General features: G+C 44.4%; 2 protein-coding genes across 7 annotated transcripts in view; one reads left to right on the top strand and one right to left on the bottom strand.

Annotated features, from left to right (window-relative positions):
• Positions 1-7,525, top strand: part of LOC120551678 (Snf2-related CREBBP activator protein) — a 34,271-nt gene extending 26,746 nt beyond the window's left edge. For all 4 annotated transcript variants that reach the window (XM_039789169.1, XM_039789171.1, XM_039789170.1 and 1 more), the window contains 5 exons: positions 446-560; positions 1,072-1,197; positions 1,940-2,116; positions 2,357-2,440; positions 3,110-7,525. In XM_039789169.1, the coding sequence (XP_039645103.1) occupies positions 446-560; positions 1,072-1,197; positions 1,940-2,116; positions 2,357-2,440; positions 3,110-7,378 (4,771 nt within the window). In that variant the 3' untranslated portion in view covers positions 7,379-7,525. The remainder of the gene's footprint in view (positions 1-445; positions 561-1,071; positions 1,198-1,939; positions 2,117-2,356; positions 2,441-3,109) is intronic.
• Positions 7,526-10,601: 3,076 nt separating this feature from the next.
• stx4 (syntaxin 4) overlaps positions 10,602-20,943 on the bottom strand; it is a 14,443-nt gene continuing 4,101 nt past the window's right edge. The window contains exons 2-11 of one of the 3 annotated variants that reach the window (XM_039789174.1): positions 19,576-19,680; positions 18,874-18,973; positions 18,545-18,619; positions 16,767-16,837; positions 16,510-16,618; positions 15,534-15,607; positions 13,030-13,167; positions 12,181-12,291; positions 11,962-12,053; positions 10,602-11,739 (exon numbers count right to left, since the gene is read on the bottom strand). In XM_039789174.1, coding sequence (XP_039645108.1) covers positions 11,973-12,053; positions 12,181-12,291; positions 13,030-13,167; positions 15,534-15,607; positions 16,510-16,618; positions 16,767-16,837; positions 18,545-18,619; positions 18,874-18,973; positions 19,576-19,680 — 864 coding nt within the window. In that variant the 3' untranslated portion in view covers positions 10,602-11,739; positions 11,962-11,972. Of the gene's footprint in view, positions 11,740-11,961; positions 12,054-12,180; positions 12,292-13,029; positions 13,168-15,533; positions 15,608-16,509; positions 16,619-16,766; positions 16,838-18,544; positions 18,620-18,873; positions 18,974-19,575; positions 19,681-20,943 lie in introns of those variants that run through there. The other 2 variants (XM_039789172.1, XM_039789175.1) reach the window with 2 other exon arrangements.

Raw genomic sequence — 20,943 nt, 5'->3', positions numbered from 1 at the left:
AAACAAACTGGAAAGTCCCCACACTCCCATTTTCCTCATGGCAGACATGTTAATGCCATTGCAGGAAAAAAAAAAAAAGTGTCAACAAGTTACAAGTGTAAATAATAACATTGATAATTAATAACGTGTGTCCGTAAGCATGCTAGTAGTCCTGCACGCACAATACCTAGGTCCTAGAAAACGTACACCTAAACAAAAGGCTGTCTGGTTAGGACATATAAAGAGCCTTTTTCACAAAGTTAAATACCAATAATAAGGTATAAGATAAGGAAACGATAAGACTACAGATACATGGTGTGATAGGAGAGCAGGAAATGGCATTCTTTAAATTGTCAATCAGTACCCATGTTATTTTAAGGCCATGGTGTTTGCTCAAATTCCCCATAAAGAAATCTGATTTCAATGACCTATTAATGTTTTTCTTTTTTTTTATGTTTCTCCTCAGGCTGATCAGTGAGCGAACAGTGGAGGAGAACATTTTAAAGAAAGCCAATCAGAAGAGGATGCTGGGAGATATGGCTATTGAAGGAGGAAACTTTACCACTGCCTTCTTCAAACAGGTAGGCATTTTCAGTGGATGTGCCTTGCATAAATAAAATATTTATGTCACTAACCATATCCTTTTGTTTTGACCATTTACCACACCGTGCTGTTTCCGGCTGCACGTAATATAAAAGTGCAGATGTTCAAGTTAAATTCAACGTACAAAGTATCTTAATTTCTCTCTTGTTCATTTCTGTCTTCTGTCTAAAAACCTGTTAATAATGTGACTGTGAATCATTGGTTTATCCAAACACAAACATGTAGGGGGGTGCTTGATGAATGAGCACATGAAGAAATGTTTTTCATTGCAGAAACACTGGCTATGTCCTCTTCCCCTTTCATTAAACGTGTTCAGATCTCCCTTTCAAGTAATACCACTTGACACCATTAGCATAGCTGCTCTTTTTGAGTATTTCAATGTAAGGACATTTAGCTGTTCAAGGGCCTCTTATTTTAGTTTTTTTTCCGTCAAGTACACCGACCCATTTTCCTGAGCTGAATGGGCCTCATTTTCACTTTGTTCCGCAGCAAACCATCCGAGAGCTATTCGATATGAACGAAGGGGAGAGGAGGGATGTGGCAGTGGAGTTATCGGTGCCCCAACCCGAGGAGGAAGAGGCTGTCAACAAACAGAGCACCACCATTCTGGAGCAGGTTAGATGCATCACATGTACCAACCGATATTCTGTATGTAGCACCTAACATTTGGTAATTATCCCAAACATTATTTTGCAGCACAGGACAAAGTTGAACAATCTCCTTGTTGTTAAATTTGAAAATTCTTATAAATTATACTCAAATTTAGTGGGACTGCTGTATTTTATGGGACTTGCTGATGTTAAATGTCCAAACCGTAGACCGTATATAAAGATGGACGACGCGTCTCCACTTCCTCCCACTTTACAAAAGTGAAGCCAAAATATCCCGGATGCCATTTAGTAATTTTTGAGTCCGAGTCTGCGCAGTAGTCGTTGGGCAGTGAAGTCCCGCCCATACACCCGCCCGACCAATCGCGAGTCAGTCACAGCTCTCAGTGATGACGTTTCACCCCGGTTTTATAGCATTAAAGGACTAATAAAAACCAAACTGATCAGAAAAATGAACACTTTAACAGACATCAGTGTGATCAGAACTACCTAATATGATAGAAACCATGTTAAGAAAAAATTATTCCAGTGTTTGGTCCACGTCCCATCCGCTATCATGAAAAGGGAGGGATTCATGACTGCAGTCAGCCACCAGGGGGCTACTGAGATGTTTTGGCTTCACTTATACAGTCTTTACATAAACTCCAAACTTATTAACCTAAACCTCAATTAATACTGTCAAACCAAAGCTTTTCTATCAAATATGGTGTGTATATATTAACCTGATAATCTTGAAATGATTCTCGCAGGCCCTGTGTCGTGCCGAGGATGAGGAGGACATAGTCGCAGCCTCGCAGGCCAAAGCAGAGCAGGTGGCAGAACTGGCGGAGTTCAACGAGAACATACCGCTGGATGATGGAGGGGAGCAAGAGGAAGTGGAGGAGCTGTCGAAGGCCGAGCAGGAAATCGCTGCTCTGGTGGAGCAGGTGAATAATCGTTCCGTTGTTGAATTATTCATTTAAAGTCGAGACTAGAACATTGGTTTGAGCTCTTGAATGGCTGGGGAATACATCTTTTGACATAAAAAATAAATAGTTTCTATTCACAGCTGAAACGATAACATCTGTGAGGCATGCTCGTCAGTGAAGATGGGGGTATTTCTGCTGTCTGCATTTATATTATAATGTATGCTCTGTTAACACAACATTTGCTCTGCATATCTCAAGCTCACTCCCATTGAACGCTACGCCATGAACTTCCTGGAAGCCTCATTAGAAGACGTATGCAAGGAGGAGTTGAAGCAGGCTGAGGTAACGCCACATCTTCACCTAATGATAAATAACAGATTTGTGTCTCATCAGCACGGCTTTCTAAGTTTAAGATAAGTTCAACTTTGACTTCAGACTCCTGTTAATTCCTGTCCTCAACATAAAGGAACAAGGGTGTACAAAAACATATACTGTTGTCTTAAGATCAATACTATGGCTGCAACTAGTGGTTATCTTCATGTTGCCTGGTCAACAGTCCAAAATCTTAAAAATAATGAATTTACAATGATATAAAACTGAGAAAGTATTAACCTTCACTTCATGTGAGAAGCTGTAACCAGAAATCTTTGGAATTTTTTTTGCTTGATAATTGGCCTGAATGACTTCTCTGTCAATCAACCAATCCATTAATTGATTCATTTTATCGTTTCAGCACTGCTAAATACCAATCTGGTGAAATTCATCATTTTGGATTTGACTCAGGTGTTTATTCAACTTGAATGCCATCATGGCCATCACTATTTTATAGTCACAAATAGACATGACAATGACTTTAAAAGTAATAAAGGGGTATTAGTCTAACAACTTGCCTTGTGTTATATTTTTAGATGTTTAAGTACTTTGTCCAGCCCTGTAGTCCCTCAGAACCAAAACATTAAGACATTTGATCAGTTTTGTAGAAACCAAACTTCAAACAATCTGTCTGTTTAGGAGCAAGTGGAGGCCGCCAGGAAGGGCCTGGACCAGGCCAAGGAAGAGGGCCTGAAGCTCCACGCTTCATCCGATGACGAGGACGATGACTTTTTGTCACAGCCAGCGTCTGTGGAGCCTGCTCAGCCAGCCCGCCGAGGCCGTAAACCCAAGGACAAGGACAAGGACAAGGTTGTCCCGTCTACAAGGACTAGTGGTCGGCTGCGTGGGGCTTCGCCCGAAACGGAGTCTGAGACGTCCCCGAGAGAAGTGCCTGAAAGACTCCGCTGTGGTCTGAGAGGACGAGGATCTGCCAAAGACGCCACGTCTACCACCCCGTCCCGCACAGACCATCACAAAACCTCTTCATCGACCAGGCTTCAGGATTCCTCCAAATCTTCGAAAGCCTCGTCTCCTGCCAGAGATCACCAGACTAGCAAAACCAGGACTCTGCCAAACCGCTCCCATCCAAGTCCAGTGCCTTCCCCTCCTACCACCTCTCCCCCTGGAGGGAAACCGCAGTGTGCTGGGGAGACTGACGGCAAGACCTCCAAAGCCTGCCGAGAGGAGAAAGACGGGGAGAATGAGAGGAGGCTGTCTGAGTCTTCGCTAGAATCCAGCTGCCCGTTGGACCAACAGGCAAAAGATGAGGACACCAAAGACAACAGCGCCATGTCTCCCCCCTCCACCAGCTCCCGGTCACCTCGCAAGCGCCAGTCAGCGGACGGTGAAGTCCTGCGGGGCCTGGTTGAAGACTCTCCATCAGCCAAAGTCCTGCGGAAGCTTCCAGGGAGGCTGGTCACGGTAGTGGAGGAGAAGGAGCCAAGGAGGAGGAGGCGGAGAGGAAGCGGCACTGGAGGTGGAGCTTCTTCAGAGGAGGCAGCCGTGGAGGAGAACGCTGCCGGATTGGTCGACGAACCAAACAAAGACAACACATCACCGTTGGGCCCCGACTGTAAAACTAAAGGGGCCATTACCAAATCTCCTCAGGACCAAGACTCTACTCCGAGTCAGTCGGTGCACCCGCCGCCTGTCAGAAGTTATCCTCCGTATTCGCCACCCCATCTTTCTCCTGACATGCCTGTGCTGAGAAATCTGCCTGTACGGCGCAGGTTGGAAACTGAATCTCGCATGGCCGCCCAGCTTGTAGAGCAACAGCAGCAACTGGGTCGAGGAAGAGGAGGGAACCAGTCCAGAAAAACTGACATGCCACCTGGCAAAGACTTGCCCTCTACAGAGTCCAGTGTGAATTCTCTCGTGACACCTTTGAAAAGAAAGAGGGGCCGGCCCCCTAAGACTCCTCCTACGTTACCTGTGTCTGACAACACAGTGGCCGCTTACCCACAGCCCACCTTGCCAGTTGAGGAGGGGAACCCCCCTCTCTCCCCAAAACGTAAGAGGGGTCGTCCTCGCAAAGACTCCACAACCACGCCAGAAACTGTGAGTGAAGGCCAGAACTCTAAAAATGAGACCACTACTGCTGGTGTATCTGTTATATCAAAAACAGATGCCAGCACGGAGTCGACGGTCTTGTCTCCCCACAAGTCGGAGACCCCTATAGCTGCTGTTGTCACTACAATTCAGGCCTCCCAGTCTACCAAAAATGAGGAAACGGACACTAAGACTAAGGTTTCAGCCCCTGCTCCAAATCCAGAAGGAGCCCCCACAACAACAACAGATAAAGCTTCTACACCAACAGTCACAGCTTCAGTCAAAGCACCCACAGCACCTGCACCCCTTCCTGTGGTTGCCTCCGCATCAGCCTTGGCCCAATTTGTTAGTTCAGCTACAGCTCCAAGCTCAGACACAGCGTCAACGCAGGCGTCCTCTGCATCCTCTGTCACCCTTTCTATGTCTGCTATTATCCCCGTCGCTGCTCCCCCCACTTCTACAACTCCAGTGCCACCTGCCAGCGCTGTCGCACCAACTCTTGCAGACATAAAACCAACACTTGTGGTTTCCACTGCTCCTAAAGCTCCCGTAGAGCTGAACCCTTCAGGATGTACAACAACAGACTCTGCCAAAACCACCACGGTTTCCACACCAGCTGCTACCACTCCATCGACCGTGTCGTCTTCTGCCGTGGCCGTCAGCGCAGTTCCGAAATCGGTACCTGCCACAACAACTACAGAAGCTGCTAGCGTAATATCAAAAACAGTCAGCGTGACACCAGCAGTCACTACTACAGTAAAATCTATAACTACGGCTGTTGAGGACTTGCCGCAAGCTTCTGCTCTTTCATCGACAACATCCACCCCAGCTGCTGTATCCTCTGCTCCAGCTTCTCTATCTTCTGCTCCAACTGCCACCCAGAAGGTTTCTGCTACGACATCTACCCCAGCTGCTCTATCCTCTGCCCTAGCTGCTGTATCCTCTGCTCCTACTTCTCTATCTTCCGCTCCAACTGCCACCCAGAAGGTTTCTGCTATAACATTTACCCCAGCTACTGTATCGGCCGCCCTATGTACTGAATCCTCTGCTCTAGCTGCTCTGTCCTCCGCTCCAGCTGCCACCCAGAAGGTTTCAGCTACAGCTACCAGCCCAGCTTCAATTTCACCACAACCAACCTCAACATCTCCCCCCACTACAGCAACAACTAGGACGACGACAACAACAACAACAGTAAAAGCAGTCCAAGCTAGTCCGTCAAACTCAACAAGTCCAAGCACAGTCCCCACTGCAAGTCCAACGATGTCTACGTCTAGCACACCATCCGTAACAACGGTCTCTTCATCGGCTGCAAACACCGTTCCATCTTCTTCAGCTCAAGCAAAGACTACTGTGACAACTACTAAAGTCCCTACCAAGCCCGTCTCAACCTCACCACCACCACCACCAGTTCAAGTGGCTGCACAGGCACAGGAAACTGTTCCAGCTGTTTCCACGTCCTCAACAACACCTGCTGCTACACTAACCCCAACTTGCACTCCTTCCCCAACAACACCTGCCAGCATGACCACCACAGCCGAGACAGTTACAGTAACTTCATCTTCCCCAACAGGGAGAGCAGAGGGGGCCCCAGGAACGACCCCTGTAGCAGCAGCAGCAGCCCCTTCTTCCAAAGAACACACAACTTCAACGACTCCTGCTACAACTGCAGAAAAGACTGTCAAGACCCCCCCACCCCCAGTAGGAACTTCCACAGGTGCCCCAGTCACCACAACTCCATCTCCAGAAAAGGCCATCACAGTTTCCACCACAAACGTCCCAACTACCCAAGTATCGACTACCACAGCCACCCCTGTGTCCGTAGCAACCGTAGCAGCTACCGCAGCTGTGTCCACTTCACAAACTTCTGCGGCCGTTTCCCCGCAAGTACAAAGCTCTGCATCCACAGAGGTTTCCCCAGATGTGTCTTCACCAGCCCACACAGAGGCCCAGAGGCCCCCGCTTCCCACATCTGCATCCTCTAGTGTTTCGTCTGAGAAACAATCTTCAGAGCCAACAAAGAAAGTGTCTGCACCTAAAAGTGACCCGGACAGGGTGACCGAAATGGAAGTAGACGCTGCGGAGCCTGAATCAAGGTCTAGCAAGGAGGAGGATGACAAACGGGAGGACACCTGTGAGTCTCAGCCTAACAAGGAGGACACCTGCGAGTCTCAGCCTAACAAGGAGGACACCTGCGAGTCTCAGCCTAACAAGGAGGACACCTGCGAAGTCCTCAGCCTAACAAGGAGGACACCTGCGAGTCTCAGCCTAACAAGGAGGACACCTGCGAGTCTCAGCCTAACAAGGAGGACACCTGCGAGTCTCAGCCTAACAAGGAGGACACCTGCGAGTCTCAGCCTAACAAGGAGGACACCTGCGAGTCTCAGCCTAACAAGGAGGACACCTGCGAGTCTCAGCCTAACAAGGAGGACACCTGCGAGTCTCAGCCTAACAAGGAGGACACCTGCGAGTCTCAGCCTAACAAGGAGGACACCTGCGAGTCTCAGCCTAAAAGGAGAAAGGTGGAGAGTTCCTCTGAGACCAAAGACGTTGAGTCAGGAAGGGAGAGAGCAGGCGGAGACGCACAGCCTGCAACTGCCACTCGGAAAGAAAAACCTAAGCAACAGCCGGTGGAGCAGACTACCGAAGATCAGAAAACTCCAATCCAGAAAAGGCCTCTTAGTCGCCAGAGTAGCCAGGAGTCTGCTCAGTCCTCTTCGTCCTCCTCTACATCAACCTCAACCCTCACTCGTCACGCTCACCACAAGAGGACTTACGAGAACCGGCATCCTGCCAAGAAGAGGCGAATGGATGTCACCTCAGAAACGGGGAAAGAGGAGAAAACCGAAGAGGACGTGGTGAAGGAAGGGGAAGGTGGCAAGAAGGCGCTCGCCACCGCTACGTCTCGGGGAAGGCGCTCCAGTTCGTCCTCTTCCTCCTCGGACTCCGACAACGGCGAGAGCAGGAAGGAGCGCCGATTGACTCGCTCAGCCAAGCACGGGCTACCAGATCAGGAAAGGGAAAAGGGCAACAGCCGGCAAGGAAAGAAACCCTCGTGCAGCTCTGACAGAAATGCATCAAACAACGCCAACGCGTCCACGGGCGCCGAGTCTGGCAGTGACACGTCTTCTGTTAGGATCACCAGGAAGTCTGCGGGATCTCAGCCTCCACAAGACGGTAAAGCTCAGACAAACAGCGTGGTGCCTCCTGAGCCCGAAGTTCTGGGGAAGAGGTGCTCGGCACTCAACGCGGCAGCCAAGCTCCTAGCGATGAAAGGCCGGGTGGATACCCCTGGCCACACCCCTCGCAAAGACTCAGGCGCTAAGGCCGCTGGGACTTCCCCTGCCTCCTCTTCTTCTGACAAAAACCAAAAGCCTAAAAGCAAAAGTGTACCAGCCTCTCCACAGAGTAACTCTGTAAATCTTACTAATAATAAAAGCACTGGCAGCAAACCCTCGACACCCAATCAGACGAGCCGCTCTGCGTCCCGCTCCACCAGACAGTGCCCCGGTTCTCTGGTTCCACCCCTGGAAGCCGAGTACAAGAGGTCTAAAGCGGAGGAAAAGGAGCGGGGGAGCAGGAAGTCGTCGGGGGGCAAGGAAGGCGAGGCGGAGGCGCAGTCTTCGTCCCGGGGCCACAGCGCCTGCAGCAGCATGAGCAGCGACGGCGAGGGCGACGGGGGCGGGCGCAGCAGCAGAAGCCGCAGCAGCAGCAGCAGCAACAGCAGCCAGCGTACCCGCAGCCTCAGCTCTCAGAACACGGAGCGCCGAGAGTCCCGCGCCACGTCCTCCGGCAGCGAGAGGGACCGCAGCTCGGAGAGCCGGGGCAAAAGGGACAAGCAGGGCCAGCACAGGGAGAGTCGGAAGGGCCGCAGGTCTCACAGGCTCTCGCAGGAGGTGAACAGCAGTTCAGGAACCGAGGGGACGCCGGACCGAGTGCTGCGTAGCGTCGCGGCACTCGCGGCGGTGCAGGCCAGGTCACCGGCCGCGAGCACCCGCTCCTCTTCTGGTCAAAATCGTCACAACAAGACATGATCGGAGTGCCAAAACGGAGAGAGGAAAAAAAAAACGGAAGCGAGCGTGCGTTGCAGAGCACGATACGAGAGCATGTCCTGACCTGTAAGGTTGCTGCTTTGTGTGCACTCTGATGAATGAAAGGGAACGGAGTGCTGCACAAGCCAGGGACCTCCCTGCCTCTTGGGCCCTCTCCCTTTCCAATTAGAGAGCTGGTCCGCTCACCAGCTCAGCCATTGTCAGCCGGGGGAAGGCTCAGGGATGCCGGACTGAGAGTTAAAAGAAGAAAAAAAAAAAAAATGAATAAAGTGGCGCCGTTGCTGTGCGTCCGTCAACTAGACCGAGAGGTGGTACAGTGGATACATTCACCACTGGGACTCAAGGGGGACAAAGGTGCAAGAGGTAATAAAGGAAAGTTGTTAGCTCACATTATGTACTGTAATCATTAAAGACTGGAACACTCTTCAGATCGTATGTGTTAAGATGGGATTATACAGCACCCTCTGTAAGGGGTCATAAATGAAGTCATTTGTGTGACATTACAAACTAATGAGTGTAAGAGTGACCAGTTGTATTGTAAGTTGGAGGTTTTAGAAAGTTTGGTTTTTGACAAATTTCATCAGCTGTCCTGACTATTGTTTCTTTGTAGTCAGTCGATAAGTTATGCATATTTTATTATTTCTTCCAGGGTATTAGGAAGAGACCAGATCTGTCAATGTGATCTTTGCTGCACTATGCTGGAGCTTGTCTTTGCTTGGGCCCCCCCTTTTGTCATGTCAAGTTTCTGTTCATTGGATTCATTTTTAAATCCAGCCTTGCATTTCTCATTTGCACATCAGATATCGTGGCCCTCGGCTTTTTGGAGTACATTGTGGTGTAGTAATACGTTTTTACATCAACTTCAGTCGATTAATTGGTTCCTGGTACCTCACGATGTATCTCTACAGTTTGAAAGTGCATTCATTGAGCTTTCAAATAGTCTCGGATCATCTTTTGCTTCTGACCGCAGACCTGGAGCAGCACACATTTTTTTCTTTTTCCTAATCTTCCCAAAGGCAGTTATAGTTACGGTCTACTTTGTCACGTATTTATATCAAAAGGGCAAGTAAATGTTATTGAAATTAAGAGTGCCTCTTTGGCCAAATGGGTTTGAACCTTAGATTGCCTTGTGAAGCACCTGAAGCGGTGTTGAGCTTCTCTCGTTATTTTAAAAAAAAAAGCAGCCAAACAAAATTACAAAAAAAAAAAAAAAAAAGATCCCAGACATCAAGAAAAGCACCTCGTGCATCAGTGCTACCAAATTAATGTTTTATTTTTCACCTGAATCTTTTGTCAGCATCACTTCATTGCTCTTGGTTCATGTAAAAAGAAATTACTTGGACAAAATATGTGAATAAAATTACTGGTACAGTTCCAGATGACTGTAAATTGTCGATTTACTTTTGGACTTGTCGAAGCTATTTTGAGCAACGGTGATTTTGTTTTTTAAATATTTTTTTTGGGGGGGGGGGGGGCTTAGTTTATGGTGATGGTCTTATTTTTGGTTTGTCTCTTTATTTGTTGCATTCCTTTGATCCCTTGTAATTCCACATTGTTTTACTTGAAAAATTAAGACAATTACAGTTGAATAAAAAGACCAAAAATGAGTTGCCATTTTTCATTGTGTTGATTACTGTTTAATTGTGGGTGAAATACAAGTTCATGTCATACTTTAATTACTTATAGTAAAAAAAATACTTTGAAGGTGTGGAAAATGCAAAAGAACTACTTTTTAAAATGGGAAAGCCCCCTTACGTGATCCAGGATGTAACCGCTCTTTGCTGGCTGGACCATTGTTTTCCTACGGGGAGGGGGGCGGACCCTGGGCTCATTATAGCCGCCAAGCGCTGCGCTCAAAGTTCAAATTATTTCAACTTCGACCTCTGGGCGCTGATCTTTCAAGGTGCAGCGAGGAGTGATGACATACCTACGCTGCGCCCTACCTCGCCCTTTGACCTCCGATCACGTGTAGGCGGCTTAACATCCAACAGGTGACCGAAACCATTTATTTGATACAAGACAAACGCAGAACATTAGATGGCAGTATTTTATTTTAAAAACCCATTAAAATAAATGAGATGCAAAATTCAACAGGCGTAATATTACACAGGAAAGTCACTGCTCTGCGTCAACCTCTTTCTGCCTCAAAAAGGACAATTCACATAAGTTTTGGTTTGTTTTTCTTTACAGATTTGTCACGTAGTGCTGCAGAACGGGCACCTTTTGCCTCCTTAAATGTTTTTACTGCTCCAGGATTTCCCCACATAATTAAACAAATTATAGCAAGACAAAAGGAGGCTTTGCACAATGTGACAAACCGGTGAAGAGAGTCTAATAAGAGTGTGTGTCAGGCTAAGCAGTGAGGACTTGCAGCTGAAACATTGCTGTGTGAATTTAAACAAATAAGCAAAAATAAAAACTCACTTCATCCCTTCTTGACAATGTTAATGCACAACATTACATTCTCACATGGACATAAAGGAGGAGGCACAGTCGTGATTTAAAAAAAAAAAAAAAAAAGTGTGGTTGCTGAACTTTTCTCATAGCAGCAGCATACACAACTGTTTTAAATCATAAATACTAAGCGGTAGGACAAATAAGTGGGCCTTGGGCCTTTTATAGCAGTGCTGAGACACCTTTGTAAAATAAAAAGGGGGGGTAATGTTATTCAACAAACACAAAAAAAATAATCTATATTTACACTTGTTACATGTAGGCAGTCAAAACAACTTTCAAGTTTAAAAAAAAATATCCTCAAAGAATGTCATAATCACCAGCAATATAGGTTATGTACAATTATATTAGTCTATCTGCCTATAAAAGAAATCTCTAATCTATTAAAATTGTTATTTAGCCTCCAATTCATCCAGAAAGGACAACGTAACAATATTCAACACAGTTTCCTGAGTACAGTATAATCAGCGCCAGTGTGGGGTTTCAATACTGCGTTGTGCTTTGCTCAAGGCCACTTATTTCCTCTTTTTTTTTTCTTTTTATAATGTAGGAGGTGATGGAGCAGTGACGTAACAGTTCACAAACCGTCCTGGTCTTTGTGTTGCAGACCAGAATGTGACCGGGCGGGGTTTCCATAAACCAGCAGCGCTGCCTCTTCAGTGGAAGTGGAAATGCAGGCGAGATTGTAGTCATTTGGGAGTTAAAAGCACATTTCTTCTTAAAAAAAAAAAAAAAAAGACAAAAAAGGCCCATTGGGAGGACAAGAGGGTTAGACAAAGACAAATATATGAAATGTTGAAGAAAAGAAAAGAAAAGAAAACAGACAGAATTGACCTGTACATCCTGTGGGCTGAAATTATTTACATAAAAAAAAATAAAAAAAAAGGGGATTTGTTTTTAACGTGCTTCTGCTAAACTAGTCTACAGCCAACAACTTACACTGCCTGGTGTTAGGTGCCGAAGGTGGTGACCAATGAAATGATTAGGATGAGGAGGAGGATGGCGCAACAGATCGCTATCCACAACTTCTTCTGCGTTGGGAGGGAGAGAGAGAGAGAGACAAAAGAGATGAATTAACATGCGAGCAAAATGAATCGGGGGCAGAGGAAGGCTATTTGAGTGTCCGTTTCACGGGTCTTTGAGATTTTAAAATCGTACCTTGCGTGCTTTCTGCTGATACGTGACCGCCTTCTCCGTGTTCTCCTTCGCTTTCTCCACGTAGTCGGCCGAGTATTTGATGTTGGTTTCAATCCGGTTCACCATCTCCCCCTGCAGCAGGCAGAAATATCTGAATCAGACACACACTCTTCACACACACACACACACACACACTCCTCACACACACACACACACACACACTCCTCACACACACACACACACTCTTCACACACACACACACACACACACACACACTCTTCACACACACACACACACACACACACACACACACACTCTTCACACACACACACTCTTCACACTCACACACTCTTCACACACACACACACTCTTCACACACACACACACTCTTCACACACACACACTCTTCACACACACACTCTTCACACACACACACACACACACACACACACACACACTCTTCACACACACACACACACTCTTCACACACACACACACACACACACACACTCTTCACACACTCTCTTCACACACACACACCTCTCTTCACACACTCTTCACACACACACTCTTCACACACACACACACACACACACACACACACACACACACACACACACACACACACACCACACACACACACACACACACACACACACACACACACACACACACACACACTTCACACACACACACACACACTCTTCACACACACACACTCTTCACACACACACACACTCTTCACACACACACACTCTTCACACTCTCACTCACACACACTCTTCACACACTCACACACACACACACACACACACACTCTTCACACACACACACACACACGCCCGAGAGACTTGGTCAGCGTTGCTCTACCTGAGCCTCCACCTCCATGGCGAGGTACTGGAACATGTCGTGCAGGTCTCGGATGCTCCTCTCCAGCTTCAGGATCTCGTCGTGCCGGGACTCGATCTCATTCAGGGCCTGCCTCGTAGCTTGAGCGTCAATCAGGATCTGAACAGCGCAGTGACGATACGCGTTAGCTGCGTTGTAAACGATACAAAAACCTGCCAGCAGCCACAAGGTTTCATCTATGACCAGTGGTGGAAGGTGTACTCGGAGCCTTTCAAAGTGAAACACTTCTTCTCATAATCTTAGTCCAAGTAAAAGATCATCGGATCATGAATGGGAAAGGAAAGAAGAACAAAGACACACATTTGTGTTCTTTTCTTTAAGTATTCCTCTCTCTTATTTTTGCAGATTTTTGTGAAATATTGGATAATTTTCCTCTTTGAGCCTTGAACAATTTATTTATTTATTTTTTAAGATTATTTTTTGGGTATTTTTAGACCTTTATTTACAGGACAGCTGAATAAATGAAAGGAGAGAGAGAGAGGGGGGAATGACATGCAGCAAAGGGCTGCAGGTCGGAGTCGAACCTGGGCCGGCTGCGTCGAGGAGTAAACCTCTATGTATGGGCGCGCGCTCTACCGACTGAGCTATCCGGGCGCCCTGAACAATTATTTAAATAGTTGGCAGCACTAGCAGTTTGTTAAAAATGCCTCTTTGATGTAAATGATAAACTCATTAGACATCGGAGACATGACAAGAGGCGGCAGCTGCTTTTCTGTAAAAGGTCACAAGCCAAAAACCTTGTTTAGTCTTTAACAAAGCAATTTGGACCCTTATCATGTGTTTTAATGCAACATTGTAATCTGTAGAGTAACTCGAGCTGTTACATAAATGTAGTGGCGTAGAAGTATAAAGTAGGATACAATAGAAATGCTCAAGTAAAGTACAAGTATCTCAAAAGTGTACTTTCCACCACGGTCTCTGACAGCGTGCACGTCAAAAGGCAGCGGGGTTCTTCACACTATGAGCTACTGAAACACTACAGACATCGCTAGGGGCTGCACCTGGTCCTCTTTCTTTGCTTACCGAATCGGTGTTCCAGTTTGAGAGATTAGAGAGACGACAACAGAGCACATCTGTCACCATTTCATACATGACGCGTTAAAGGAACACGCTGACTTATTGGAACTTCAGCTTATTCCCCGTATCCCCCGGAGTTAGAGGAGTCCATACATACCCTTCTCATCTCCGTGCGTGTCGTAACTCTGTCTGACGGACCCACCACGAGCTTAGCTTAGCCCAGATCCTGGAGGTAACCAGCTCCATCTAGCCTAGCTTAGCACAGATCCTGGAGGTAACCGGCTCCATCTAGCCTAACTTAGCACAGATCCTGGAGGTAACCGGCTCCATCTAGCCTAGCTTAGCACAGATCCTGGAGGTAACCGGCTCCATCTAGCCTAACTTAGCCCAGATCCTGGAGGTAACCGGCTCCATCTAGCCTAGCTTAGCACAGATCCTGGAGGTAACCGGCTCCATCTAGCCTAACTTAGCACAGATCCTGGAGGTAACCAGCTCCATCTAGCCTAGCTTAGCACAGATCCTGGAGGTAACCGGCTCCATCTAGCCTACTGCTCCCAATAAGTGAGAAAATAACGACATTTTCCTATTTACATGTTGTGATTTGTATAGTCACAGGGTGTACAAATAACAAGGTCACATGACACACAGCCATCTTCTAACCGTATACACACTGGGAACTATATTCTCAGAAGGCGATGCACTGCTACTTGGGCGGAGCGATTAGCGCGACACCTGAAAAGCCCCGTTGTTACTCTCTGCTCCTCACCGCGGGGCTTTTCAGGTGCTGCAAGAAAATCACTCCCTCCAAGTAGCAGAAGTAGGCTAGCGGGGGGGGGGGGCGTCAGACAGAGTTACGACGCGCACGGAGATGAGAAGGGTACGTATGGACTAATCTAACTCTGGGGGATACGGGGAATAAGCTGAAGTTAAGGCTGGGCGATATGGAGAAAATCAAATATCACGATATTTGTGGCCAAATACCTCGATATCGATACCGCAACGATATTGTAGTGTTGACTATTGCTGCTTTCACAAAATATTTACACAATGAGATTTTAGATGAATAATCATCAGTAATGTGGATATAATGAATAAGTGGGTAAAGGCAAATAATAGAACAGTTACAACAGTCTGGTAAGATCAGAAAATGACATCACTTTACTGTAATGCAGCCTTTAAAACCAGGAAAAGACACTAATGCCATATCACGATATCCAAAATCTAAAGACGATATGTAGTCTCGTATCACGATATCGATATAATTTCGATATATTTCCCAGCTCTAGCTGAAGTCCCAATAAGTCGGCGTGTTCCTTTAAGTAACTACAACTGTGAGTTGGTGTTTGATGGAAAACATCTGAAACTGTTTTTGCTTCAGCAGGTGACTGTTGTTTTGTGGTTTCCAGCGTCACGTTGTCGACGCACTGCTTTCATCTAGCTTGACTCACATTTTGGGTGAAAACATCCGTCTGCCCGCTCTCGAGCATCGCATCCAGCTCTTCTTCTGTCACGTTGTTCCCAGCTAAAAGTGAGCAGTACGTTAGATCAGTGTTAAGGTTTCAGGGCGTTGTTGTGAAACACTGAAAATGAAAATACAAAAAACTCCCTCCGTGTTGAAATCAAAAAGAGAAGAACCGTCCTGTCAGTCTCCTGTGAAGCTTGAGGAAATGGGTTTTTCCTCTGTAGTTAAACTGGTTCATATACACAGACTGCAACTAACCATTACTTTCATTACCCATTAATCTGGCAATTATTTTCCAGATTAATCATTTGGTCTGTAAAAAAAAGAAATCCCCGCCACTATGTCCTAGAGGAACAATGTGTCCGACCAACAGCCCAAAACCCAAACATATGAAATAAAACAGCAAACTCTCTCCTTTGAAACATCAAATATTTGGCATGTTTGCTCAGACAATGACTAATAACTGATAACGATTAATCAATTATCAGTTGCCAATTAACCTTCTTTCAAACAACTAATCCATTAATGATTCCAGCTCTACCTCCATACCATTACAGACCCTGAACACTTTACTTTGGCCCTCATATTTAGCATTCCTAAGCAGTATATTAATAGCATTTAATAAATGGTTTAGTAATTGTAAGCAAAAGTTTATTAGTGTAGTTACCAACTATTATAACTCCTCCTGTGGGCAGCCAAAACAAATTAGTAAATAAACAGCTGTAAGCATATAAAATGTGTCTTCAAAGAAGAAGGTATTATATAAACTACATTATAGTGTGCTTTCAACCAATTATTAAATCACAAAGGAGTGCTTGTACATGCTAAATAGTGAAGTGTGTATAGTAGAAAGTGAGAGAGAGACACGTGGAAAATGTCACGAGACAGACAGATGAGGAGGAAGCGATCAGTACGACAGACCACAGACCTAACACCACCACAAATCTCAGCCGTGTACTCACTGATTTTGAGTTGCCTCTGTATTCGCTCCACGTTGCGGTCTCTGTACTCGGCCTGGATGGTGTTACAGCGCCCCATCAGCTCCACAAACTCCCTCGACAGAACGCCGTGCTGGACAGATGGAAACGTTTACGTCACTTTACTGACACGATGAAATCAAAAGAACGACCGCACGCAGCTGCAGTTTTTGTTTGAGATTTACAAAAAAAGGTCGGATGAGATGACATCATATCACATCCGGGGGGGGTTTATATCCAACCTGGGTCCGTTGCATCCGAATGTTTACGGGTATATATTTTCCATCCTCCTCTCCCTTCTTCGGTTCAATACCTGTCAAAAGATAATTGATAAGTAGAGATGTTACGATGCGATACACAAATTTTAAGTTCCCAATACGGTTTTCTCATGATGAGCTGCAGACAAATGACTACTACATGACATACATTAACAACAGATGTGTCCACTTATCAAAAGCTCAACTGGATACAATTTAAAGTCTTTCACCGAATTTATTATACCAAATCAAAACTGTCCAAGATATACCCAGACATTGATGACAGATGTGACCGCTGTAATTCTACTTCAGCCAACATGGCTCATATGTTTTGGACTTGTCCAAAGTTAAAAGAATTTTGGTCAACTGTTTGCAAAATTTTAAATGAAGCATTTGACACGAATGTGAGGCTGAATGCAGAAATGGCCATTTTTGGTGTTTTTGTGAGTGAGGTCTGAATGACCACTAACAAGAGAAACGCATTTGCCTCCCTGTTGGCCCGTAGAAGGATAGTACTGGAACTGAAATCTCCTAAACCACCATATTCGTCAGTCTGGCTTAACGACCTGATGCTATTCCTGAAATTAGAAAAAAATCAAGTATTTCTCTAGAGGATCGACTGATACAGTCCATAAGATATGGGATCCGTTGTTGTTGTGCTTTGAGAGGCTTAACACCCTCCCCCCAGATAATATAAGGCCCTAACAGCTCTACCCAATACACACAGTTGCGTTGTCTGATGCCTGATGTGATTTCCACACGAAGTGGGAACTGCTCTCTCCGTCAACCTCGTCTCATACATACATACATACATATACATACATATACATATATATATATATATATACATATATATACATATATATATATATATATATATATATATATATATATATACATACATATACATACATACATATAAAACAACATAATAATATATATATACAATAATATAAAAATAACTTATACAACATAAAATATAATCATATTACACACATATATATACACACACACATATATACACACACACACATATATACACACATATATATATATATATATATATATATATATATATATATATATATATATATATATTTACACATATATATATATATATATATATATATATATATATATAAATTTAATCTCTTTCACTTTTGTTTTGTTGGTAATGGCAGTATGTGTGGGATGGGATTCATTTTCAAACAAGAAAAAAAGAAATCAAGACACTGTAACCAAATGATTAGATCTGTATTGTTTTGCCTTTCTTGAATAAAAACATGGTTTAAAAAAAAATTTAAAAAAAGAAAAAAAAGTGCAACTGGAATTATATCTTTTTTTCTTAAATAAATAACAAAAATGAAATTTAAAAAATGAATAATTAGATTTTTAAAACAAAATCCCACATCAAAATAAGGGCGCCCATATATAGAGGTTTACCAGTGTTTCCTTTAGGATTTTCTTTAGCAGTGGGGGCAGGTCCGAACACCCCCCGCTTTTTCTGCCGAGTGACCGCGCTATTCTCCTACGTGCACTCTAACAACACAGCCCCTATTTCTGATACCGTGGGGGGGGGGGCAGAAATGTTGCCGCGGGGGGCCGCCACGGTCAAATCCCCCCTTTCATGTCTTCAGCTGTCCTGTCAATAAAGGCCTAAAATCCCCCAAAAAATAATCTTAAAAAACAAAACAAAAACAAAAAACACAAAATAAACAAAAAAGTGTGAGTCAAGTAAACCATCGTACTCCATCAATACTCACTCTTGAGTTTTCTCTGGATCTGACTGGCCGACGTTTTGATCTCGTCTCGGAGCGTCTGGAGCTCTTTCTTCATACCTGAGCCAGGAGGAAAACAACACGCGGACACTCAAAGATTACAGACGCCACTTTAACGGCGAGAAAAATGAGCTAAGGCAATCAGCTACGCACGTTTATTACAAACAGGTAAACAACTTTGAAATCTTTTCAATCTTTTTTTTTTTTCCCCGACTTGGTCCAGTTTCTAGCACTTGTCGGGCACGTTTTGCACTTCACCGACAAGATCAGAACTCAAATCTGGAGCGAGCGACCGCCCAAACAGACAAACTCACTCTCCTCCGGCAGCGCCACCCCCAGCACAGTTCTCTGTTTGTTCTCCAGGTTAGACACCATCTTTTTGAGACTCTGCAGCCCCTCATGGATTTCTTGCACCTAAGAGTGGGAAACAAGTTGTAGTTTTGAAGTTTATAGGCAGAAGAACGGTTAACAGTTGCATTTTTAGTTGATTATTCACTTAGTTAAATCAACAGAGAAGACGTTTGTTAAATGTTCAACTCCTCCGTCAAGCATAAGTGCTTTTGGTTAGGTTCTCAAACTGAGAGGAATTTGCTGCTTTTCTCTGTTTTAATGTCACGTAAATTGATTATCTTTGGGTTGTGGACCTCTGGGAACTTCCAACGGGCATTTATTTTATTTTATTTTTTACATTAGGTAAACTAAATGATTCATCTATTCATTGAAAGAATGATCAATAATGAAAACGATGTCAGTTTCAGGCCTAGGTGCAGCATCTTCTGTAAAAGCACAAAGGTTTGAAGTGACTAGCACGTCCATATTCATGGCAGTACAAGGACGCTGGGATTAGCACAGACTGAGATGTTGACAAAATAAAATATAAAAAGCAGCAAAGTATCAGACAAGAGCCACAGACAAGGGCGTAACTTTGGGTTCAACATGGGGGTGTTGCACTGGCAAGTTTTGATTATCTGTAAATAACGCCTATGGCCACAGCACTGGATTAAGACAAACTTCACCTTTTTAAAGAAGGCGTCATTCTCCTTCTCCTCTTTGGCTGAAGAGGTTCCAGGTTTGATCATGAGCGCTCTGCCCTCATCGTCCTCATCGGAAGCCTCCGCATTCTGAAAGGAAGATTTAAGACCAAAAATAAACAGATCTCCATCTGAAGGGAAGACAATAATAATAATAATAATAATAATAATAAATTTAATTTATATTGTGCTTTTAAAGAACTCAAAGTCTATTACAGACATTATTATTACTACACCCATATTAATTATATATATATCACACATATACATATATATACACATATACATATATATGCACACATATACATATACATACATATACACATGCTCATGCAGCCATACGTATGTAATGTATGATATGGCAATATGTATGCACGCATCACGTATATATATGCGCTGCATAATACGCATATGCACGCTGCATATACGTAATAATACGCCATACGCATGTATATGCGTACATGCCATGCGCCATACAGCATAATACATACGTATAGCCGCGCACGCGCATGCTGTAACCAATAATAACCGCTTGCATATATGTATATGCCATCTATATAAGAATACCGCATGCATATGCCGCGTACCGCCATATGCCGCACATGCATGTATATGCACACATGCCGCCATGTACACGCGGCATATTTTATCTATATATGCACATACATGCGCCACGCACCTTTACCTTTGTACAGCGCACACATACGCCCGTACATGCATGCAATACATGCATACATACATGCATGCAGCCCATGCACCGCGCATACATGCATATGTATGCTCTCGCTTGCCATATGCAACTGTATATATGTAGCCTGTATATGTATGCATACATCATCTTAATATACATACATATATATATGTATACGCCCATGTATCTATATATACATACATATATATATATACATACATACATACCATGCTCCTTGTAATAACCAACCGCTATATATATGTACACCATATGTAACCTTCTATATATATATGCTCCTCCTCTTCCACCACTTATATGTATACATACGGTATTTATACATATGTACTTATATATATATATATATATATATATATATATATCACACCGTATATATATATATGTACACACACACACATATACACATGCTTATATACATACATATATACATATACATATATACACACACACAGCAGGTGAATAAATTAAAGGTGCCAATTGACATATCACCATGACCTCTCCTGGGCTGATTGCCATTGAATAATTATTGTCATAAGTACAATGCAGCCAATTATCTGCGGACATTCTAAGTTCTCTAAGTCTGGGTTTTCTATTTTTTATGTTTAGAAATGGAATGAAGAGGCCGATAAACGCAATTTAACGGG

This window comes from Perca fluviatilis, chromosome 21, assembly GCF_010015445.1.
Source record: "Perca fluviatilis chromosome 21, GENO_Pfluv_1.0, whole genome shotgun sequence".
In the NCBI taxonomy this organism is placed as follows: Eukaryota; Metazoa; Chordata; class Actinopteri; order Perciformes; family Percidae; genus Perca; species Perca fluviatilis.
This window is presented reverse-complemented; position numbering and strand designations above follow the sequence as displayed.